We start from the raw sequence: 22660 nt of genomic DNA, 5'->3' as shown, positions 1-22660 counted from the left end.
AACCCCCCCCCCAAAAAAAAATTTGCCAATAAAGACAAACCTTTTGGGGAGGATCTCTGTGACTGTTGGTTTGTTACAGGACGCCCTCCATGTCGCTTTGGGAAATGCAGAGAATTAACCTATTCAGTGGTCTTTGGTAGGTGGATGTGTTATCGTGGATCTTACTGAGGTTTCTTCTAGTATTTTCCCCCTACTACAACTGTGGTGTTAGGACTGAGGGTGTTGTACACTGTTTGTATAAAACTAACATGACGCTTGGAGCAGATATACAAACTCAGAATTTTAATATTTCTCATATTAATAAGGCAGTAATACAAACTTAGACATGACAGCTTTTCCATAACTGAATAAACAAGCTGTTCTCAGAGGAATATAAGGTCCCCAGAACACTGTTTAAGGCTAGAAAGTTGGCAGGGTCCGCCAAATATAAACAAAGTGAAACAGTATCAAACTGTGTTGTCCTTAAAGGCCAGTTTGTTTATTCAGTTATTAAGTCATGAGAACAAATAAAGTCTGTTTATCTATTTTACTTTAAAAATGCAGATGTTTCATTTCTGATAAACAATGCCAAAACTGCACCATGCACCTTTAATATTGTTGTATATTTGAGGTTATTCACATGCACATATGCAAAGGAAGTTTCAAGACATGCAGTGAACCTGGGGCGTTTTAAAGAGTTTAACAATAACTGTTCCCTTCAGCCCAAAACTTACTCATTAAACCTGTGTGCTTATTAATTTGATTTCCAGACAGGGGGGGCCACTGTCATCCACCAGAGGCTTACACCACAGCGGAAGTGCTGAGAAAACCAGGAACAGCGGGGCGAACACCACCGCACTGTGTGATGATCAGGTGGAGGAGAGTCACCTGCTAACGTCGACCGAGCACAGCTAGCCCAACCTGACAGCCGCACTCCGGGAGACATGGGAGGGTCTCAGAGCGTCGACATACCCGGTGGAGGTACTGAAGGGTACCACGTCCTCACGGTACGAGCGGTTCTCGGTCACCGGCGAAACGTTTACTGTTTGGGGTGTCTGTGACAGAGGAGAGGGACCTGCTGTTAGCCGCAGACAGGCGGACGAAGGGCTAGCTAACGTCTTAGCTTAACTATTAATTGTTCATGTTTACATTCATTAAGGAGGTTTTACAAGACAGGACCCGGGAGATGTGTCGCTGATTATTATTCAGCCCGATAGCTCAACGTCTCTACCTCTAACTTAGCTAGCTGCCAAGATGTGAACGTGTTTGCAGCGCTGCAGTTTAGTCAAACTGTGGTTTAGATTTGCTGAAACTGTCCTCATAACTCATTTAATGAATAAATTAATCTGCCAGGTGTTTTTAAAGCTATATGAGTTAACATGGCTCGACATGGGGCATTAGTATTAAAACATATGCTCTGGTTAACAACATCAGAGGATTTCTCTCTTGTCGGAGCTGTCAGTGAACGCCTCTTTGGTAAATCAATAAACCACCTCGAATAACCGGTGTGGTTACTCTTTGTGAGCATAGGTGTGTTTACCTACAGTTTAAAAAAGTTCGTTTTCCCTCTCTTAACCACTTTCATTTGCTCGTTTTTCATTTGTTATTCACTCTGGGTGTTATGATTGCTTCCCCCCACATCAATGTCCAGATTTTTCAATTAATTATTCATAAAATAGTGAAAATGGGCATGACATCTCCAAAAATTCCAAGGCTGAAATATGTTAGTAGCTTATTTTGACTAACCAACAGTCAAACCAAGAGTAGGTACACCTACAGTGACGGGGAATCCTCAACGTACACTTTTACTGTAACCACCCTGAGACAGGACACAAGCTGAAAAAAAACTGTCAGTCTTGCAATAAAATCTTTATATAACAATAGAATATGATGAACTGGCGACTTGTCCAGGGTGTACCCCGCTGCTCACCCAATATAGTCTGGGATTGGCTCCAGCCCCTCCGTGACCCTGCAAAGGATAAGTGGTCACAGACAATGGATGGATAGAGAATCAAATAACTTTATTGTCCAGCCAGAGCAGGAAAATGGCTGAATGATTAAAAACAAATACAAGACACATCACATCAATAAAACAAAGATCTCCAAGTGCACAGTGTTAAGCTTACCCTCTCATATTTAAATTTACTGTATTTGGTGAATAGAAAAATTGCACTCAGGAATTTCTTTGCCAGAGGTAAGATAAGTGTTGCTCTCCCCGCTCAACAGTCCGAAAACGTAATATATTTCATATATGATATAATATATGGAAGTTACTGTCATAGTAGACAAAGAAAGCGAGAAAATGTTCACACTTGAGAACCTGGAACATGCAAACTTGTGGCTTCATTTGTTTAAAATATTACTGTAAAGCTTGATAATTAGGGTGCAAGTATATAAACTTGAAAATGATTCATGAATGCACGACTCATGATGATTTAATGCATTAAGACATCTAATGATTGTCAAATCAAGCTACTGTGACTTATGTGAGTGACTCCCAGTTAATAGATAATCAGTTATGTTAATTCACTGTGACTCTGTACATGAATTCATATACATGGAGTTAAGGATTTCACTCAAACGTGTGTTATATTGTGTTAATCTTTGCATCTGAGGACTAGTTTGATTTATACTCATATTTCAATGGGCATTCAGATATTCAGCTTTCGGAGTGGCTTAGAAAATACATGGATCTGAAATTTTGTGTTATGTAATTGGAATCCAGCTAATTTGGTTCCATGTGAATTCATGTATGAAGTAATGGTGAATTAATATTCATCCATCTATGATCTGTTAATTGTGAACTAAAAACATAAAGACATAGAAACTTCATCAGTTGTTAACAGTGAACAACAGTGCATCATGCTACATCCTACATTAATTAATTCATTAACTCATCATGAGTCATGATTTAGTCAGGCATTGCTTAAGTTTATGATGTGTTCCTGTTATAAAGAGATTTTGCTTTATTGAGGTTTGCGATCAATTGTCTTTGTGTGAAAAAAAGGCTTTCACAGTTTTTTTCAGCATGAGTGCAAATGCTTTGTTATTTCAGATTCTGCAATCAGTTGGATCTTGGGTTAGGGTTGGGTTAGAGGCAGGCTTGCAAAGTGAGTGGGATGGATCAGAGGTGAAGTGAAGAAGTGTCAACGCCAGAAATGTTCCTCCAGAAAGTGTTTAGGAGCACATTTCATGCCATTTGGAGTTCCTATTTGTAGTGACAGTTTTTGTGATCACGCATAGTTGGACTGAAATTTGAAGTGTCAGGGCAAAAAATGCTCCACTGTTTAACTGCTGTTTAATTTGGAACTGGTTTTCAAACCCCTGAGCGTGAAAGGATTTTGCTGAGTGGGAGCTGATGAGAAAGTCAAGCTGGCTGCAGCAACAGTCTGTCTGTCATCATCTAAAATGGATGAGAAAGCGTTTGTACAGCATTCTTTTGCGTTTAAGTTTTGTTTGTCAAAGAAAACGTCTGCTCAGCCTGCCTGTGTGGTGCTCATGTTATAATGTAGGATATTTACCATCGGTAATGGATTTGCTGCTTGGGATGCAGTAACACGTGTTGTGTAGTAGATCAACCTGATCAGTCTGATACCAGTATCAGTATAAATGTGAATAACCCTACTTATGGAAGAAGGCGTTGGATGATGGGTGGACTACTATATTTTTAAATTGTTCCAGTAGTATTAAAGGGCCAAATGTGCATGTGTATTTTACAGGTGCAAGAGAATTCCCCTGGTCACCGTGCAGGACTGGAACCATTCTTTGATTTCATCATTTCTGTTTGTGACACCAGACTAGTAAGTTTACTGTAATGGCAAAAATACAGCTTGCTGCAGCTTTTGGGCCTGCTTTAATAAGCCATGTATAGTCTCATGAGTGTTATGGAAGATGATTTGAATGTTTTGATCTCTGACAGAACAAGGACAATGACACCCTAAAAGAGCTGCTGAAGATGAACGTGGAGAGGCCCGTGAAGATGCTCTTATACAGCAGCAAGATGCTGGCAGTGAGAGAGACCACCATCACACCCAGCACCATGTGGGGCGGCCCAGGACTGCTGGGGCTCAGCATCCGCTTCTGCAGCTTTGAAGGAGCCAATGAGAATGTTTGGCACGTCTTGGTGAGTGTGGCAGTTTGACACCAAATCATGTTGAATGGGTCTTACATGCTTGCTGTTCAGATACTGTATGATTTTTTTTATTTTTGAATGTTTTGGGGATCATATGTCTTGATCAATACTGTTGGCTGAGCATCACATATTTGTCAGAATTAGTTTAAAAATCTAAATTGTAGGTGTATTGTATGTTTACTCTAAAATGTTCCTGGAAAAATGAAAGCATTGAAAAAAATAATAATGGGGCCTTAAATTGTCTAAAGTATGATTTTGACAGGTCTTTAAATTGATTGGATCATGAAATGAACACTGCTTTTATGAGGTTTCATTAACTTTAGTTTTGCTTCTGACTGTGTTTTGTGTATTAATCACACTGCAAAACAAACTACAAAAATAAGCCAAAAATTAAGTAATAACTTAAAATTGTTTCTGTTAACGTCACCTTCATTTAAGTGCAAGTTCAGTAGGACCTGGCTCATACTACTGGACTTTTTGTCCACTATGGACATGAAGTTAGTTGTCAAAATAGAGTTAAACTAAACTTGCTGAAACCCGCAGACACCCTGTGTATGTTACTGCTAACACCCAACATGTTTATGCATGTTGTTTGAGTCCAGGAAGTGGAGCCAAACTCCCCTGCAGCCCTGGCTGGTCTGAAGGCCTACGCTGACTACATCATAGGAGCCGATGCCGTCATGACTGAGGTACTTGCTTTGAAGATTAGTAGTAGCACTGACTTAAATTTGGCCACATGTTAACCTGCTGTGTGTCCTCGACAGATTGAAGATCTGTTCTCCATCATTGAAACGTATGAGGGGAAGGAGCTGAAGCTTTACGTTTACAACACAGATGCAGACAACTGCAGAGAAGTGCTCATCACTCCAAACTGTGACTGGGGTGGAGAGGGCAGGTATGACAGTGAGCAAGGAAACCAACGACCTGAATTTGATTTCTGGTGCCAGTTGAAAGCTGGAGAATTGATTACAATTTTTTATTATAGTAAAGAAGGAAACTAAATGTCTTGCCATCTGGATCCCTTTAGAGGTTATGGTTGTCACTTTGCATCTTCTTTAATGCTCCCGTGAAATGTTTGGACACTGTCCCCTCACAGTATTCTCTCTCTTCAGTTTAGGATGTGGTATCGGCTATGGTTACCTGCACAGAATACCTACGCTTCCATTCTCAGAGGGCAAGAAGATCAGCTTCCCTGCACACACTCCCAGTGAACCAGCTCTTCCACCTAAAGATGGCTTCACTGAGGTAACTCAGGATGTTAAACAAATAGAGTAATCACATCAAGACGAAAACATTATTTTGTGTTCCAGGTGTTGTCAGCGTTTATTGAGATGAGGTCATTTTGGTTACCAGGTCCATCTCTCTGCTGTCATTCCAACCATTCCAGTTGCTGTGTCTTCTTCTGTATCAACTGGGTTAGAGCAGCCTCTCACCGGCTTGTCAGTCAGCTCTGACCCGACTGCTGTCATTAGCGATCTAAAGACAGGTACAATATCATCTAGAATTGTTCAAAACATCCTGTTTAAATTGCTGTGAGGTTGACCATGCCGTACAATTTGCAGATCAAGTAAAATATATGAGGAAAACTCTCAACCATTTATCATCAAGATGGCGCTTGAGGTTTGAGATATCAGCCAGGGCTGTCTGCCTTCTCTTCAATAAATTGCAACTAGATGCTCCAAGCGCCAAACAAAAATATTTGAAAAACTCCAGATCAGTATGTTTTTTCCAGAAATCACAACCCAGTTCTTCAAAAATATCCACAGACCTTGTTATAAGAAGTGTCATGTAGGAACTACATTTATTACACTACACCATTATGTCATTGTTTTGGTCATTGAATTGTTACATGAGTAACAGTTTTGTGAAATTGTTTTAGGAGCTTTTACTGTCCCACTGACAGTCCCCTCATCACACAGCGTCCCCATGTCTGTTAGTCCTGCTGCTACACTATCAGGTTAGTGGACACTGGGGAGGACATAGCTCTTTAAATCTCTGAAAGCCAAACTTTGGTGACACCAGTCTGCTGACCTGTCATTTTATTTTAAAATATTCATTGCACAGGTTCCATGCCTTTACCTGGGGGTCTTCCGGGGGTATTATCACCTGGAGTTGGTGGATTACAACATGCAGGTAATGTTTTATTCTCTGGAGTGTGCTTGACTTGTTTGTAAAATATACTAAAGAGTGAGTCTGGTCATGATGTATATTGTTCTAACATCCACAAATCACATTAGAAAGACCAAAACCAATGATGGTTTAATTATACTTGAATGTGTAGCCAGATATAATAGAGCTCCACTGATGTCCATGAGCTATTAGGATCATGAACGAGCCATACTGTTGCAATCAGTGACATTTCACCCTAACCCTAACCCTAAAAAAAAAATCCAGCTTCTTAAATGTGAATATTTTGTTTTCTTTTACTCGCAATCAAAAATGCTCACCATTTTATTGTCTAAGTAACTAATTAATAAATCCAGAAGATAATCAACAGATTAATCAGCACCATAAATAATAATAACAATAAATTGGTTTTAGCCCCAATTTGCAGTGTTTAACATGACCCACATCTTCATAAGTCATAAGACTTACAGAAATTAATGTGATTTATGGTTTAAAACTTGGTAGTTTGCCACAACAAAGAACAATGAGCCAAAATAAATGAAGAAATGAGTCACTCTGCCGTAGGTAAGAACACCTATACAGTATTTGACAGATTTTAAGGTATCTTTGATAAATAGCAGCAACGGCGCTCAGATCAGGGCTTGAAAATTGTTTCTATTTTTTTTCTCTTGAACTTTACCACCAGTGATATGTTGTGGTTTCTTTCTTGTGACAAACAAACTTATTGTAAGTCGCTTTAGACAAAAGAATCTGCTAAATGTAATGTAAATGAAGTTGTGTTTGTGTTGTGCTCTGCAGGTCTCCCACCTCTCACCCTTCCAGGTGTGATGCCTGGTGTAACTCTGCCACCGCCTGACTTTGTTCTTCCTCCAATCGCTGCTAGTGCATTTCCTTCTGTTACACAGGATACCAGGTTTCCCTCTCCTACCCAACAGAACAGTACGCTGACCAAAAGCCCTGTCCCATCATCAGGGACCACCTGTGAATCAATAAATATCCCAATGACTGCGGACTCATCTTAGCAGAGAGCACCTTTGAAAGGGTGGCACACTTGCTCTTAGGTCTCTACTCAGTCCAGCTGTCTGTTTGCTGCTGACAGACTGCTTGTACATACTGTTAGGATTCTAAGTATGAATCTTGACAATACCGAAATTACATTTTATTCTAATCGTATGCAGCAAGTTTTCCAGTGAAAGTGTGTCCAGCAACAGCAGTCCTTCATCTTGAAAGCAGCTTGTTGATGGCAGAAAAAAGGAACATTCCAAGAATTTAAACCTCTCAGAATACTTAAAATAAACTGTTGCAGATATAACTGACAACTCAATCATAGTAATACATATATGTGATAACATGAATTATGGGACTCAAAAACAAGTGAGAAATGACATGGTTCAGAAAAGTGTAAATACATGGGGTTTCTTTTAAGTGTGCAAGTCAGTATTTTTTCCTTGGTTGAACTACTACTGAACCTCTGACGGGCCGTGGTAGGGATTTTTAAACAGAAATACTTTCGTGTTCCCTCATCATAAGGTCTGCATTCCCGCTGATCCACAGGATCAGTCTGTTAGTCCAGCTCTGTTACAATACACCCTTAGTTCAGGGAAACGTTCTGCAGGTGATGCAGAGATATGATTTGAATTTTGAATTTAAAGGCTCATTGCTCCTTTCAAAAGGCCAAGCTCCACCAATGAACAGCCACCAGCTACATGTGAGCACAGCTGCTGTGGATGTGGTCGCTGCTCAGACTGGCTGCTCTAATGGTTGGATCTGTGGTGCTGTGGATATGGCCACTGCGACTGCTCCCATTAACACAATCAAAGCATGGAATTTTTAACTCAGTGCTTTTGTCACAGATGACAAATGTGTTAATAGTTACAAAAATTATTTGATTACTCAAATAGCTGTCTACTATAAAAAGTAATTGCTGACTTTTGACAATTAATCAGTTTGAGTAATTTTGAAATGTAAGTCACAAATTCTCAGATTCTAGATTCTGAAATGAATGTTTTCTCGTTTCTTTACTGTAGAGCCAGTAAACTGAATATATTTGGTTTATAAACAAGACAAGACATTAGGGACCTCAGGTTTGGGCCTTGGGAAATGCTGATGGATATTCTTCACTATTATATAGACCACAAAACTTATCTTCAAAATGATCCTGAGGTCCTGAGTCACCCACCAAACCACAGGGGTTCAGAGATACAGTTGAATTGCAATGCTCAACCAGCACTAGCATCATAATTTACTAAACACACAACCATTGTACATTTGTGTTATGCCCCATAATCCATGGTCCTCAACCACCAGCTCTCCTAATCATCTACCAGCTGCATTGATACAGACTTGAACCTTTGCTAGCAGCATGATGGGGTCTCAACCAGAGCGGCTATATCATAATACAGCTCAGCCTTTTTTATATGGATCAGAGGGAGTGCAAAACGTATGCGATAACAAATTTCAGTTCAAATTAAAAAGATTGATGAGGCAGTAACTTAAACTAACCTTCCTTTAAGCAGGTTTACCTTCTGCGGTCATTAAAAATGGTTTTGGTTTGTATAATCTGTAAAGTGAGATATTGTTACCTTGATTAAATTGATGTATTTTCATTATCTCAGCCTCTGGTCTGCTTTTTATTTCTATGCCCAGCTCTTCAGTGGTTTCATTAGTGGTTCATGTGGTGTGCATCTTTGCCTTTCCTGTAGCAATGCAGTATGAAACATAACCACCGTGTGTCAGTATAATGTCATAAAAAGGAAACGAGCGCTGGCAGACTGCACCCTAAAATTTAAAGTGTATTAACATGAGAATGAACAGGCTGATGTACTCTACAGTAGCATTCACTGGAAGAGAAGAATGTTTCCTGGCATTTATTATTCACTCTTAGCAGAACTGTACAATTTGTACCCGAAGTGGAACATACAGCCCTTGAAAAAGTAAGAGCCACAAAGCAGCAAAATGAAATCACTCCAGGAGACTAGTTTTACATGGGGAAATTTTAACTTTGTACATGTTACTGCTGCAGTTCAAAATCTGAAAATTCACCTGTACAGCATATACAGCTTCCAATTTATCTATTAATTAATATTCCTGCATAGGATTTTATACATTGTCATTTTTCTACATTTGGTTACTTTGTGCATTAAACGTAAGTACGCTGCCCCCAAACCTACATGTCACTAGATGCCACTTGTATGCTACACATTACATTCTCATGGCTAAGTAACTCAAATTAAAGCCTAACAATTGTGAAAAACCAAACATTTAGCCAAATCAACAGTGAAGTCTTTGTAGTTCTATATAACGCTGACTGTCCTCTCCTCACAGTAAATTAACTTCTAGCAGCTGAATCATTTGCACCCTGGCAGGACCATGTTAATTATCTAAACGGCGGGCTGCCAAGTCTCCCTTCGGCCCTTTAAGGCTTTATCCATCCACAACATCTGAACACACTGTCCAGTCACATTTTCTTCAAGGTACGTTGTCAGTTTCAGTGCTTTTGTGGGACCCTCAGCAGATCCTTTTAAAAACATCCCTTCACTGTCCCTCCATTGATCAAGCCCTGGTAAACAAGTAGAAGCCTGGCACAGGTCAAGAGGCCAGGTGAGATCTCCCCACCAGTGTCCTGCTCCTCCTGTTGGCTGGCTGTTCCTTCTCCTCAGAGCCCGAAGCTCTGCAGAAGGGGAGCAACTTGGTCTGTTTGCCTTTTTGTGTCACAGTACAAGGCTGTCAGTATGAGATGATACTGGAGGAGCCGAGTCCTGAGCCAGCAGCGCTCATCTGCAGATTTCCAGAAGAGCTTGATCTCCTCATGTGAGGGAGCAGGTAGGGGTCACTTCCCATTTGGTGAACGTCAACGCGGTCCTCCTTCCTGTATGCCAGGCAACGCCTTATGAAAGCCTGGAAATGAGAGAAGTACCAACAAAAATGTATTTTGTATATTTTTTTTGATAATAAACAACTTCATACAAGAATTCTAAAATGGCTGCATCTCTTTTGTATGCAAATTCACCCACCTTTGCTTCGTTACTGGAAACAGGCTTGACAGGAAACTGAACATCTGTAGCTTTCAGTATGGTGTTCTCCTGCAGGATGTCCTGTTGTGACTGATTGTGGCCAAAAGGCTGATAAAGGGAAGAGCACAGTTGCAGTTCAGCATCATCTAACAACAGAAACATTAAGGGGTACAATCTGTATTGTCCTCCTTACCTTTCTTCCATACAGACACTGAAAAAAGATTATGCCCACAGACCAAACGTCCACCTTATTGGAGATCTTTGGAGGCTCTTTTCCAACCACAAAACATTCAGGAGGCAAGTACCTGGTCAGAATATAGAGAAAAAAATTGTTAAGCATCCCTACTAGCGGCCTGTTACACACTGCCATATGTTCAATTTCACATGTCTCCGTAATCTGCATCAAACTTTTTTTTCTGTTGACAATTTAGTCCATAACTAACTTTTAAAAAGATGTATACTAAAACAAAATGGTCCGACCTTTCTGACATGTCAACTGTGCTAATTGTATCTTTTTAAATTTATACAATTAATGAATGAGTTAGTTTTAAAAAAATACATTGTTTTTAAATCCCATGAAATTATTTTATGCTTTTTTTTAAACTGTACTGAACTGATATACTTTATATTTTACTTCTTCCACCACAGTTCATGTCTTTAAAACTGAATATACATGTAGGACATTTCTTCTCACCAATAGGTCCCTGCACCCTGTGACGTCAGGTCCATCCCATCTACGCCATAGTTATCGTCATCCATGATTTTGGACAGACCAAAGTCAGTGATTTTGATTTCTCCACAGGCTGTGCCGTCGACCAACAAGATATTGCCTTAAAATCAAAATTAAAATAAGGAAATGAGGAAGTAAGAGGAAATGACATTCAACTGGCACAATCCGATTTAATGTAGAATAACTGATCTCTTGAACTACTGTGATGAGTCATTAGTTGCGCAAAGGCTAATATTTACCTGGCTTAAGGTCGTAATGGATGATGGGGGGTTTGATTTCATTCAGGTATTTTAGTGCGTTCACAATCTGCATGACTATGGACCGAGCTTCCTTCTCAGACATTAGCTTATGCTGTTTCAAGTAGAAATCCAAGTCGTTGCCTTCGCAATACTCCATGACAGTGCAAAACCTAATGGATGGAAAAAAGACTCACTAAGAATTACGGCCAACATTAAACACAGACCAACTAAAAAGTGTTGTAAAAGAGGCATGGACAGGAATTAGTTCTGAATGCACTAACGTGTCTGTGTCCAGTGAGAAGTAGTCGTAAAGTTTCACGATTCGGGGATGGTCCAGCTCCTTGTGTATTCTGTACTCTCGACAAGCATGCCTGTGGAGAGGAAGGTAATTATACTGCTATTAGCAACCAAAGCATGAAGCTGCAGGTGTTGTATTCTGCACTGACAGCTCAGCACAGGGGCTTATGGGCAGGAATAACAATGCACTGAAGGCAAGGACTTTAGAGCAGCTTGTATGTCACAACATGTCAAACACGTATTAAAGTATACTGCAGGTGAGGTGACATACTTGTGGTAGTTCTCCTTTTTCTCTTCTCTCCAGTTCTTGTTAAGTTGGTGGATTTTCACAGCAGCATATCGTTGCTCGATCAAGTCAAAAGCCTGCAAACACAAACAGTTTATGCTCAGAAATCAACACGTTACTATTCTGTATGTATGACACCAACATTTAATGGATTACCTTGTAAACTTCACTAAAGCCGCCTCTTCCTAGCAGGTGTAGGAGGAGATATCGTTCATTCAACGTTGGGTGATCCTTAAATCTTTGGATGGAAAAAAAAAAAATACACACAAATCAATCAAAATCACAGATTTAACATATGGCAATGCCAAATTCTTCAACATGCCAATACATGTCTACATGTGTAGAAAGAAGAAAGCTTCATCCATTAGCCAGTTAGTCGATATGGGCACTATGGGTGAGGATACTGGCCTTGTGTGTACATACTGTACCAATGCCAATGCAGTAACTGTCAAAGAAATTGATTCACACTCACTGTGAGCTGTCTTCATTATTTATTCTCTTCAGCTCCCGAATGTGAAGGTTGCGCACCCTCTCCAGACGCTCCAGCTCTGCCTGGATCTCAGCTTCTTCCTATAAATGATTCAAGCACACAAACACAAATGCACACAAGGAACTTCAGAGCTCTGAGTACAAGGAGAGGAGCTCATCAAAACCCACTTGTACACAGCTGACTAGTTCTGTATTAAATATTAACGGTTGACTTGGTACAGAGTCTGTCAGGGGCTGCCTGTGAAGCTTATTCATCAGGAAAACAATGAATACATCAACAAACTACAGGCTCACTCCGTCCTTAGAGTGATTCACACAAAATGAACAATGGTTCAGCTCAGGAAACAAGAGAATCAGGCTGAATATGTTCAATTATCCTAATGTTGAAGACAAAGATTTGCTACATTTAATAATTTACTGACTCCAATTAGGTTTTCTAACTCTCTGTCTTTATTATATACCAGGTCCTGGATCAATTGAGCAACTTACAAATTGTTTTCAGACATAAGGCCTTGTGCTTATACTGCACAGGAGGACAAATTCCCCCAGACAAATTAAAAATGCTTAAAAATAAATTCGGCACTGGGCAAACCTTCTTGAGATGTCCAAGTCGCAGTTTGAAGATCTCTTCCTGTTCATGGTACTCTGCTAGTGTCAGCCTTTTAAGATTATGAGAGAGATGGAAAAAAGCAATTGCCTTCAACAATAACATCAACATGTTTACTTAGATTAGTACGTTCAGTTATCCACCTGCATTCAGTCTTGTTAAAATTGCTTTACAACAGCTTATGATGCAAAAGAATTAAGAAGTATATACAAAATAAAATGACAATGAATTCTCCAGTGGAATGGCTACTATCCAATTTACACAAGGCCTGAACTTACAGCTGAGGTAGGCTGGGTTTCAAGAAGGGATCACTCTCTGCTCCATTCACTGCCTTGGTTTTGCGTTGCTTTGGCTCAGAGTTTGTAGTTGGTGCTTGGGAGTTGCTGGAGGATGGAGGTTTCCTCTTGGCTAGAAGTTTTCTCTGCCTCTCAATGTCCTCTCGCTGTTGGTTTATCGACTCCTGCTGTCTGCAGATGGAAAGCAAAGATTTTTGTTGGGTGCATCTGTTCAACTACAACCGAAACAGCAAAACACTACTGCTGAAACACAAATGGGGTTGTGATGTTGCACTTCACCCAAGTGCACTGGAAATGAGCTCACATGCAAAGACTGCAAAATACTATATATAAAAGCCACATATCAAATCGAATGTTTTGCCTATAAGATGTAAACTTTAGTTCTTTTACTAGTATCACATTTCATTATCATCTTTCACTCGAACAGAAATTAGTATAAAAGGCAAACATTAAAAAGTGTCTCCTTATCACCATTTGGAAACTATATCTATATAAAAATATACTATACAGTAATCACACAAGACGGCAGAAGAAGTGTGGACAGAGTTTGGTAAAAAAAATAAAGAGTAGTTTAGCTAAACTCATTCAGCAATTTAGCTGAGATAATCCAAGCAAGTAAGAATTACAGGTCATTCACACATATTGACTTAACAGCTGAGAAAGCGATAGTCTGCTATTTATTGTGAAACAGACCTGGCACTGCAGCCTGGTGCTGTTCGCTGAGATAAAGAGATTTTTTTAAAAAGGCACTTAATAGCATTATGGGTAGTATCTCAATGCTATGCAAATTTCCTCCAACGCTTCGGTGTGACAAGAACATTTCTGATCAAGAGTGTTTCTCTAAGAATATCTAGAGATGAACAAATAAAGGACAAAAATAAAACAGTAATAACAAATATGTAAAACAACAACATGTTCAATAACACACATCTCACTAAAAGCCACTTACTTCACAAGGTTTTGGAAGGCATAGCCATCTGTCCACTGCTCTGTGAATGATGCTCCATGTCTCACTGTAGTGAAATGGCCTAAACGAAGTCTGTCCTGCATGCTTTTCTCCCGACAAGCCTGTTTTTCCTGGGTGCTCTGAAGAACAATAGAAACAGGTTTGCACGCTTGTTTGAACACACAGTAAAATGTAGAGCTTTCATAAAAGGGTTAAGAAAAACAACACATTTACCTTTTCTATGAGCAACTTCTTGCTCATGGTGATGCATTTATTCAAGCGTTCCTTGTACTTTTCAAGTAATTTTTGTTGTTCATCTATTTGTCTCCTGAGATCACAGTTTGCCTATGAAGCAGAAACAAACTTTAATCAGCAGCTGCACAGATTATGTTATTTTCCCAATCCACCAATTATTTAAAACCTTAAAAAATGCTGTTTATATGGTCGACAGATGATACAAATTTAGGTCTGTTCTACATCCAAACCAGAAGTAGTCAAATTTGTTTTTCAATAAAGTTTAATCATGGATCAAGCACAGTTGTTGAGCTCTTCTGCAAGGCATTCAATGGTAAAATATTCTCCTTACCCTTAGCAAATCATCTATTCTTCCCTCCTTCTTCTCAAGGTCTAGATTCTTAGTGCTTTCAAGGGCAGCCAATTTCAACACTGTAAGGTCAGTCTAGAGTGGAGAACAACAAAAAATGTAAAAAAAAAAAAAAAGCTGCAAACTCAAAACACACAAAGAGCTGATGTCATCCATATACTCACCTGAACAAATTTGACTGCTAGTTGCTTTGGAAGTGTCATGTGGTCCCCAAAAGACAGACTAGTAGGAGATGAGCTATTTTGTCTAATCTGCAACAGAAGACAGAGCACTTCTTTTATGACAGGGTGACACCACATGAGGCACCGAATGAGATTCTGAGTACAATTTTTATTTTCATTTTTTTCTAACTTACAGCTGTGCCCTGAGCGGAGTGGGAATGTGAGTTCTGGGGCGAACGGATCATCGGTGGGAGACCTCTCACTGGACTGGACCCATTTCCTCCCTGGAACTAAAAAGTTACATCACTGCTAAAACTCTAATACAGCACACATTATTCACTCAACACACACTTCCTTTAAATGTTAAAAACGTGTAAAAGCAAAACTGAAAACTTACATCAAAATAATCACTTATTTTGGGTCCTCGTACAATTGATTTTCCTGTGAAAGGGGAAGGGGAAAACCGTGTTTTAAAAACTAAAAGCAATAGAAATATTTTAAAAACTGCAAACAAGAGCCATCATAAACAGTTGAACGTGCTCACCTTGGCTGCTCTCTGATTGGAGCTCAGGTTTCCTTTTTCTACCCCTGGTTGTTTCAGACTGTTTCTTCTCTGGGGTCTGACAGAGAAATTTGATTTTTACAAATTTACAACAACTGTATAAAAATAATGTTGTGACTGTTATGCCAATGCAACATTCACTGTAACCATTTGCCTATCAAGACACTACTGGATAACCATTACTTTTAATATTTCGTCATATACCTACCGAATAAGCAGGAGAACTGCCTCTTTTCACATCTGACCCCTGTAGCATGAAAAAGACAAGAGTTGAAGATAATCATAAAAAAAAAGGCAGAAATATTTAGATGCGACCATCAAATTCTGTTTACATTTGTAAAGCTTTATGAATAGACACAGAAAAAAGAGGTCTTTAACCCTTCTTAAAAGAATAAACATAAGAAAGAACTTCTATTGAGGCATTTATCAAGAGGTGTTGGTCTGATCCGACTTGTCCCCCTTGTTTCAATGTCAAAAGGGAGTGCTATGCAAAGGTTTTCGTACAATCAAGGTTAATCCACTAGTCAAGACATTAGATATAAAAACTGGTCCAAATTCAGACAAACAGTAGCACTACAGCAAAACAAGACAAGGGGCTGCAGTAGTGTGGGTGTACTGCTGGAGCATACAAGAAGAACATAAAATATGAACATGGAAATCCAGTTTGAAGGCTTATTAAATACCAGGACGCAGCATGGTAGTTGGCATACCACACTGTATCGATGCACTTGGTCTTAGTGAAATTAATGAGGGAGCCTTTGTGGGTCTGAATGCAATCTTGCTCACTACCCAATGGGGAGATTTAGCTTTGGTAAACTGGCAGATGGTGGGGACCAAAATGAAGCCAAATAGCCACGCAGTTGATTTGGGAAATCTATCATAAAATTGTCCTCGTGTCTGAATGATGGTGTTCATGATATCAATAAGGCATCAACCCACCACCCACAAAACACAGCAACTGGTTTACATGAACGCGTTGAATGACCAGCTCACAAATGAGGATTTTCAAATATGAACCTGTTTAAGATTAATGAACAAAAAAAAGACACATGAGGAACTTTGTGTTTATCATAATGTAGATAGGCTTATCATCAGTAAGTACACATTGAATATTTTTAGTATATTACCATTATTGAGACAGCACACAAACCCATATATGCACATTAGTCCCACTATGACTCAGGTATTTTTCATTACATACAAGTTATGAGGGGTAGATGTTACAAAAAACAGCTCTATAATTGTCACGGCTACACCCAAATGCTTCTCCAATAAAATTGCTAGCTTACTGAACTGCAAGGTGCAAAAATAAAAAAGCTCTTCACAATTGAACTGCTAGCAGAGCGAACTTCTGCCTGCAATATATCAAAGTATTATGATACAATAATTTGAAACACATTTAATTGATAAGTTATAGTAATATTGATGTTACACTGCATTTAAGTTCCATGAATATACACATTAATTAGAAAGTAAATGTATTCAATTGATCACTATTAGTTTTCAATTAATTTGTGTAATATCCATCCCTCATACACAACCTTTATGTACTGGTCTTGCCCTGGCAAACTCTGAACTGGTCGACCATTGTAACTTATTAATTGAACATGGCTCAACAACAAAAAACAACAACAACTACAAGCAAGACAATGAATTGAATACTAAGGTAAATATATTCATATAATCAGATAACTTAGATTTATGATAATGATTCATCTTAGTGTGTAATGTAGTTTTATGGTCACGTAAACATCAGCTGAAGTTGTGTACCTCTGACTCCTTGTCGCTTAAGGATCCCAGGCTTCCAAAACTGTGATTTGAACATTCATTATTGGTCAAACCCTGGGAAAAAGAAAAAAAGAGAAGAGAATTTTTGGATATGACTTGACATTTAATTTAAAAACAGTATTCTGAACAATTGTGTACGAAGAGTGACATTACTAAATTCTCACTCACTTTGGTTCCCCCACTTGTGCTACCAGTACTGCCCCCTGTGCTGCCGCTGACCCCACCCATAAAGCGTGCCTCCAGCAGCTCCTGTCTCCGGGGGTCCAGGCTGTGCAGCTCCTCCATGGTGCCTGGGAGGATTAGCAACAGTTCACAGTATGTCTCAGCAATTTCACCATCAGCTTAATTACAGTCTATGAATGTCCACCAAGAGCAAGTGATAGTAGATTTATGATGAATGTACCGTATGTAGCTACATAAACAATATCAACCTAGCAGACAGGTGACAATATTTCAATCTAGACCAGAAGACGGGCCAAGACCAAATTTATGCACATTCCCCAGTGGCGTTTTCAAGACAGGTTTTACTCTGTGTAGCACAGATGAGATAATAAAAAGATTTTTACTACGTTAACTCCGCTACAGGGTCTGCTAATAACACCTTAACACTGCTACCACTATAAAAACAAAATAAATGATTAAAACACAACATGCCGAGTCAAGAGGAGAAGGAAGACATTTCTGTGCAATCTTCCTGAGAGTCCTGTGAGGCATTGATGAATACTGTGCTGCTGTGGGACTGTTACGTGAGCTCCCTGGGCTTCAGTGTTGCTGCAGACTCACAGGGGTCTGCCCACTAAACCTGTGCTTTAATGAGACAACCATTTTGAATCTGCCAAGGAATCCATTCAAATGGAGGAAAACGTGATAACACATCGAGACAATTCTTCTCAGTAATAAAAAGTACGAAATCACAGCAGCTAGGAATACAGCCTACTTAAACGAACAGCAAATGATGCCAAACACACTAACTCTTGTTATCCATTCAAAGCCACACACACACACACAACAATCAAGAGAGACAGCAGCATATGGAGTTCATCGCCTCCAAAAACTGCAACATACCAGAGAGTGAGAAATGGAGAGGGAGAAGTATACCAAACAGACCGGAGAAAGCATGCTATAATACCCTTTTATACTAAATAAAGATATGTGATTCAGCTAAATGTCAGGCAGGAGGGGCATCAGTGCACTGAAGCACATCTTCAGGAAAACAACACAGACATGACTGATCATGAAACAAAGACAGATATCTCTTTAAGACTGAGGGAAACAATACATGTAATCAAAATGTGGTTGTCTGACCAGCTTACATATTACACCAAGTTTATTGATTAAAAACCACAGACTTAACAAATGTACCCAATAATTTGAAGATGTAGAACCTCAAACACTACTTGTGTGTAATCATAACTTCCTTGTCGACCTAGGCAAATGTAAACCACACATAGAAGTTTCAGATCTCCAAACACTCTTCAACCATCTTAGATCTAGATTGAATTTAGATTTAATTTAGGTTAAGGCAGATTGTGCTTGTTGAATAGCAAGAATTAGTAACCAGGAAAAGCTAAACAAAATGCCATTCATCAGATCCTCCAAAACAAAAACACTGTCTGCGTTCAAGTTATGTATTACAGAAACAATTCAGTGTGCAATGTGAAGCCACGTGAGAAATGTGTTGTATACTCTACAGCCAACTTACTAAATAGTACTGACTTGTGATTTTTTTTCCAGAAAAGCACAAAAACAGTCACAAATTAAGTATATGTACAAGACTAAAACCACAAAATGTCTCGCGTCATCAAAAAATTACTTCCCGTCAATCAATCAACGTCACCCACAAACCAGTTGCAAAATACTTCAGAGTTTAAAAAAAAGTATACTCTAATAACAACAAGGACAAATGTATGTGTGTAGATAACTAATATCTTGATTACCAGTGTGCTACTAACAACCCAACTACACAATCCCAGGCTAATCCCTGGCTCCAGTGAACAAGCAAAGAAACTGTTACCAGATACTGATCCCTGAACTATATACAATTACAATTTGAACACCATCAAAGACCAAACAAACAACAGATATCAGATTAAGTTTAGGATTTCTGACAGAATGTTTGACTGACTAACCTCTTGGTAACTCGATAACACAAGCACTGCTACATGGGATGGAAACAGGCTTTAAATTAGTCTAATTTTCTAAAACCACATTTATTAATACAGTCAGCTATTACCAATGATTCTCTGTACACCACATGCACTGAATGAAGTAGCATGTCTAGCAAAAAAAAAAAAGGAGCAAAATAAATGTATACGTAGAATTTGCATGTTACAATCTGAAGACAACAATACATCAAAATAATAATCTGGATGCAAGTTATAACTAACACTATGTTGATTACGGAGAGACATTTTCTTTGGATTAACCAAAATTGTTTATCATAATCCTCTTTTGTTAGTTAAGCACTGATTGCTTAGGCAGTGGTAAAACATTTTAGGAGTTAGCTACATAGAGCTGCGATACATTTTTTGAGTATTTTGTCTAAATCAAATCTCTGATTTCAGCTTTTTAAACATGAATATTTCTTGAATTATCTTTGATTTGAAAACCAAGTAAGACATTTCAGGAAGTCATCTTGATCGTCACTTTCCCTTTTTTGACAAAATACAGACCAAATAAATCAAGAAAACAGTCAACAGATTCATTGACAATGATAATAATCATTAGTTCCAGGATCACTGTAAGCACACTTTTCCTGTCAACACCTTGACACCACATTAACAACTTCTCTGTGAGACACTTGCATAAACATAAAAAAAAAAAAAAAATTCTTATGAGATAAACCATAGGCAATAGGCCCACTGCCTCTTCCTAAAGCATCTCAGAGACAACAAAATGGCTTGTAACATTTCCCATGATGTATTGGCTGTGACTTTTAATCAAACATGCACTCTATTTTGCTAAAGAAGTCATCTATCAGTCATCAGTCTCATAGGCTGCCTGTCATTGCTGCATGCAGCATCTGCACCAAATTGAGAGCAAAAGAAAAAGCTGGGGGAAAAATGCAAAACATGTGTGATTTTGCATCTTGCCTTTAACTAACAAGGCTGTTCTGCAATGAGTATATGCAGAAGTGCTACATGTTTATCCCCGTAATGACCTAAATGTAGAGACAAGTTTCCAAACTATTTAAATGAAAACCGTTCACCTCACTACCAATTCACGGTCAGCTAGAACTCTTTTAGTGAATAAATGACTGGTATGTTAAGTGTTTGCTGTTGGATCATAACTACAACTTAATTGCTGCAATATTCACAAGAAGCAGATGTTGTATGCGTTAACCAACACAGGTTAAAACTGTTCAATTGTACCTCTTAAAAAAGATAATATTTATAAGAAGTTGTATCTCTTAAAAAGCCTTCCTACAGTTGCTGTTCTTGCTGAGCAGGATCCAGAACCTTATCTCAGTTTTCACCCAGTGTGATTGTGCCACTTTCACATCTCAAATACAAAGTCAGCAGTGTGGTGTTTCTCAAGGATTTCCCTGTGTATCAAGCATGGAGGCCTCAGTGCATAACTATTATCTATATTGAAGCCCCTGCAGGAACAAGTGGTTGAACCCTTACAACTCTTGCTGTGGATGTCATTTTAACTCCATGCTGCTCAGTCAGCAGAGTGACCACCTGTTTATGGCAGACTCTTGGAAAACCTTTAAAAAAAATCTCTACCATAATCTGTCTCGGATTACCTCCCGATGGGCTGTTTTTTTGGGGGGGCAATTTAAGACTTTAAAGACAATTAACACAGACAACTCTCTTATATGTACATGTATCATGTTGGTGTGGACAGCTATCATTGATTAATGTCAATAACTGCATGCAACACTTGCATGTAAATAAAGATGAGCTGCATCATTGTCCAAAGCTATCTGAAAGTGCTCCATCTTCATACTGTCCACTGAGAACTACTAGGAGAGCCAGGAGTCATGGTTAACATAAGTGACAACTACAACAGGGTCAACAAAATGACCAAATGAGCATTAGTTATATGATGGCGTGTGTTAGCATGCTACACAGCCCAAATCAGCCAGTATCCCAGAAGTGTCCCTTCATTTTCACTTGGCTCTTTACTCCAAGTTGGTGATACTAAAAAAAGGTCAAACAAGGCTACCTACCATCCACTGCAGTAGCATCTATAGCGAAGAGCTGTCTTCATAAAGCCCATAACTACATATAATGTTGAACATATAGCTACTGTCACGCCTGGAGCGGACCCAAGACCCCAGGTTAACGGTTAATATGAAGATTATCGTCCGTTACACAGATATTGTGAACATATTTCGCAGGGAAACACCACAGTCAACACACAAAGGATTGCTAACAGTGCGATGCATGCCTAACTTATGCATTATTTGCTACGAATCGGGTGATATAACGTTAACCATCACTCCAACAAAAAAAATGTTGATTTCTCTCGTTGCATGTACTGATCCAATTTTCCTCATCCATCTGTAACTTGACTAGTGTTTGCTGTTATAACGGCAGCATGCTTAAACACGGATGCACAACGGCTACAGCGGTAACCTTTCTGCTCCCGTAAAAGGTTTATCGCCATTATGCACGTATTTGTCTCTGGGTTACCACACTGGCCTGAGCACAGAAAGACGGTCCTGTGTCCTCAGTGCTACTAGCTAGCCAAACAGGCTCAATTGACTTTGGAGCTGACGCGTTCACTGTAACGTTAGCTAGCAAAGCAGGTTTCGCCACCAAGATTTGCTCGGTCATTTTAACACAATTCCCCTTCGCTCTACACAAAACGACCCACACGAACATGTAGAAAAGAGATATCCTTCTTAAAAACGTTTCACGGTACCTTCCTGGGCCTTCACCACAGCCGTGGTATGTTGCTGAAAACACAGTCCGTGTTGGGGACGTGGAGAGCTGGGACCAAAGATGGCGTCCCCTCCAAACTTCCACTACTTTGGACACTCATCAAGCTACTTTTCGTGTGTTGGCACTGCAGCGCACACGGTTAATCTTTCGCATACGGTGTGAAATTAACCGACTGGCACCGCGCAGTTGCTTCTACATGGGAAGAGTGACCGCCGCTGAGTGAAAATGTCTAATTATTATCTGTTTTTAGGGCACAAACCTCTTCACACCTCGGCACTGTGTCCTGGCTCCAGGGCCACCTCTCCGTCTTCAAGTGGTTGCCCATGAAACGTCATGCATCGTGTGCAAAATACTTATCGCGAGGGTGATACATTTATTCCCAACGTCAGTGACAACATCAGGGAAACATCACTGAAATAAACTCTCACTTTAAAACTACATACAGCACACATCAACTAGGAATAACAATTTTACATCGAAAGTTAATGACTTTAATCAAAGGACGTTGTAAT

The 22660-nt window shown here is 39.3% G+C and overlaps 2 protein-coding genes across 2 annotated transcripts; one reads left to right on the top strand and one right to left on the bottom strand.

Moving 5' to 3' along the window:
• The first annotated feature begins 421 nt into the window (after nt 1–421).
• Nucleotides 422–8847, top strand: LOC119025695 (Golgi reassembly-stacking protein 2-like). The gene is made up of 10 exons (XM_037109533.1): nt 422–986; nt 3699–3779; nt 3899–4102; nt 4714–4800; nt 4876–5006; nt 5224–5356; nt 5465–5597; nt 5991–6068; nt 6176–6244; nt 7037–8847. The coding sequence occupies exons 1-10, from the start codon at nt 924–926 to the stop codon at nt 7258–7260; spliced, it is 1203 nt and encodes a 400-aa protein (XP_036965428.1). The 5' UTR covers nt 422–923; the 3' UTR covers nt 7261–8847.
• Nucleotides 8848–9090: 243 nt separating this feature from the next.
• tlk1a (tousled-like kinase 1a) lies at nt 9091–22465 on the bottom strand. The gene is given in 24 exon segments (XM_037109532.1): nt 9091–10135; nt 10252–10359; nt 10445–10556; nt 10946–11081; nt 11221–11390; nt 11502–11591; nt 11789–11880; nt 11960–12041; nt 12276–12373; nt 12885–12951; nt 13178–13366; nt 14145–14281; nt 14376–14486; nt 14728–14820; nt 14910–14996; nt 15101–15196; nt 15304–15347; nt 15451–15526; nt 15677–15715; nt 17239–17310; nt 17425–17546; nt 22129–22178; nt 22180–22205; nt 22207–22465. Coding segments are annotated over 24 exon segments (2310 nt in total). The 5' UTR covers nt 22249–22465; the 3' UTR covers nt 9091–9964.
• Between the last annotated feature and the right edge of the window lie 195 nt (nt 22466–22660).

Source organism: Acanthopagrus latus, chromosome 9 (genome assembly GCF_904848185.1).
Source record: "Acanthopagrus latus isolate v.2019 chromosome 9, fAcaLat1.1, whole genome shotgun sequence".
NCBI lineage: Eukaryota > Metazoa > Chordata > Actinopteri > Spariformes > Sparidae > Acanthopagrus > Acanthopagrus latus.
Note: the sequence above shows the minus strand (reverse complement) of the source record. Positions and strands in the feature narration are given on the sequence as shown.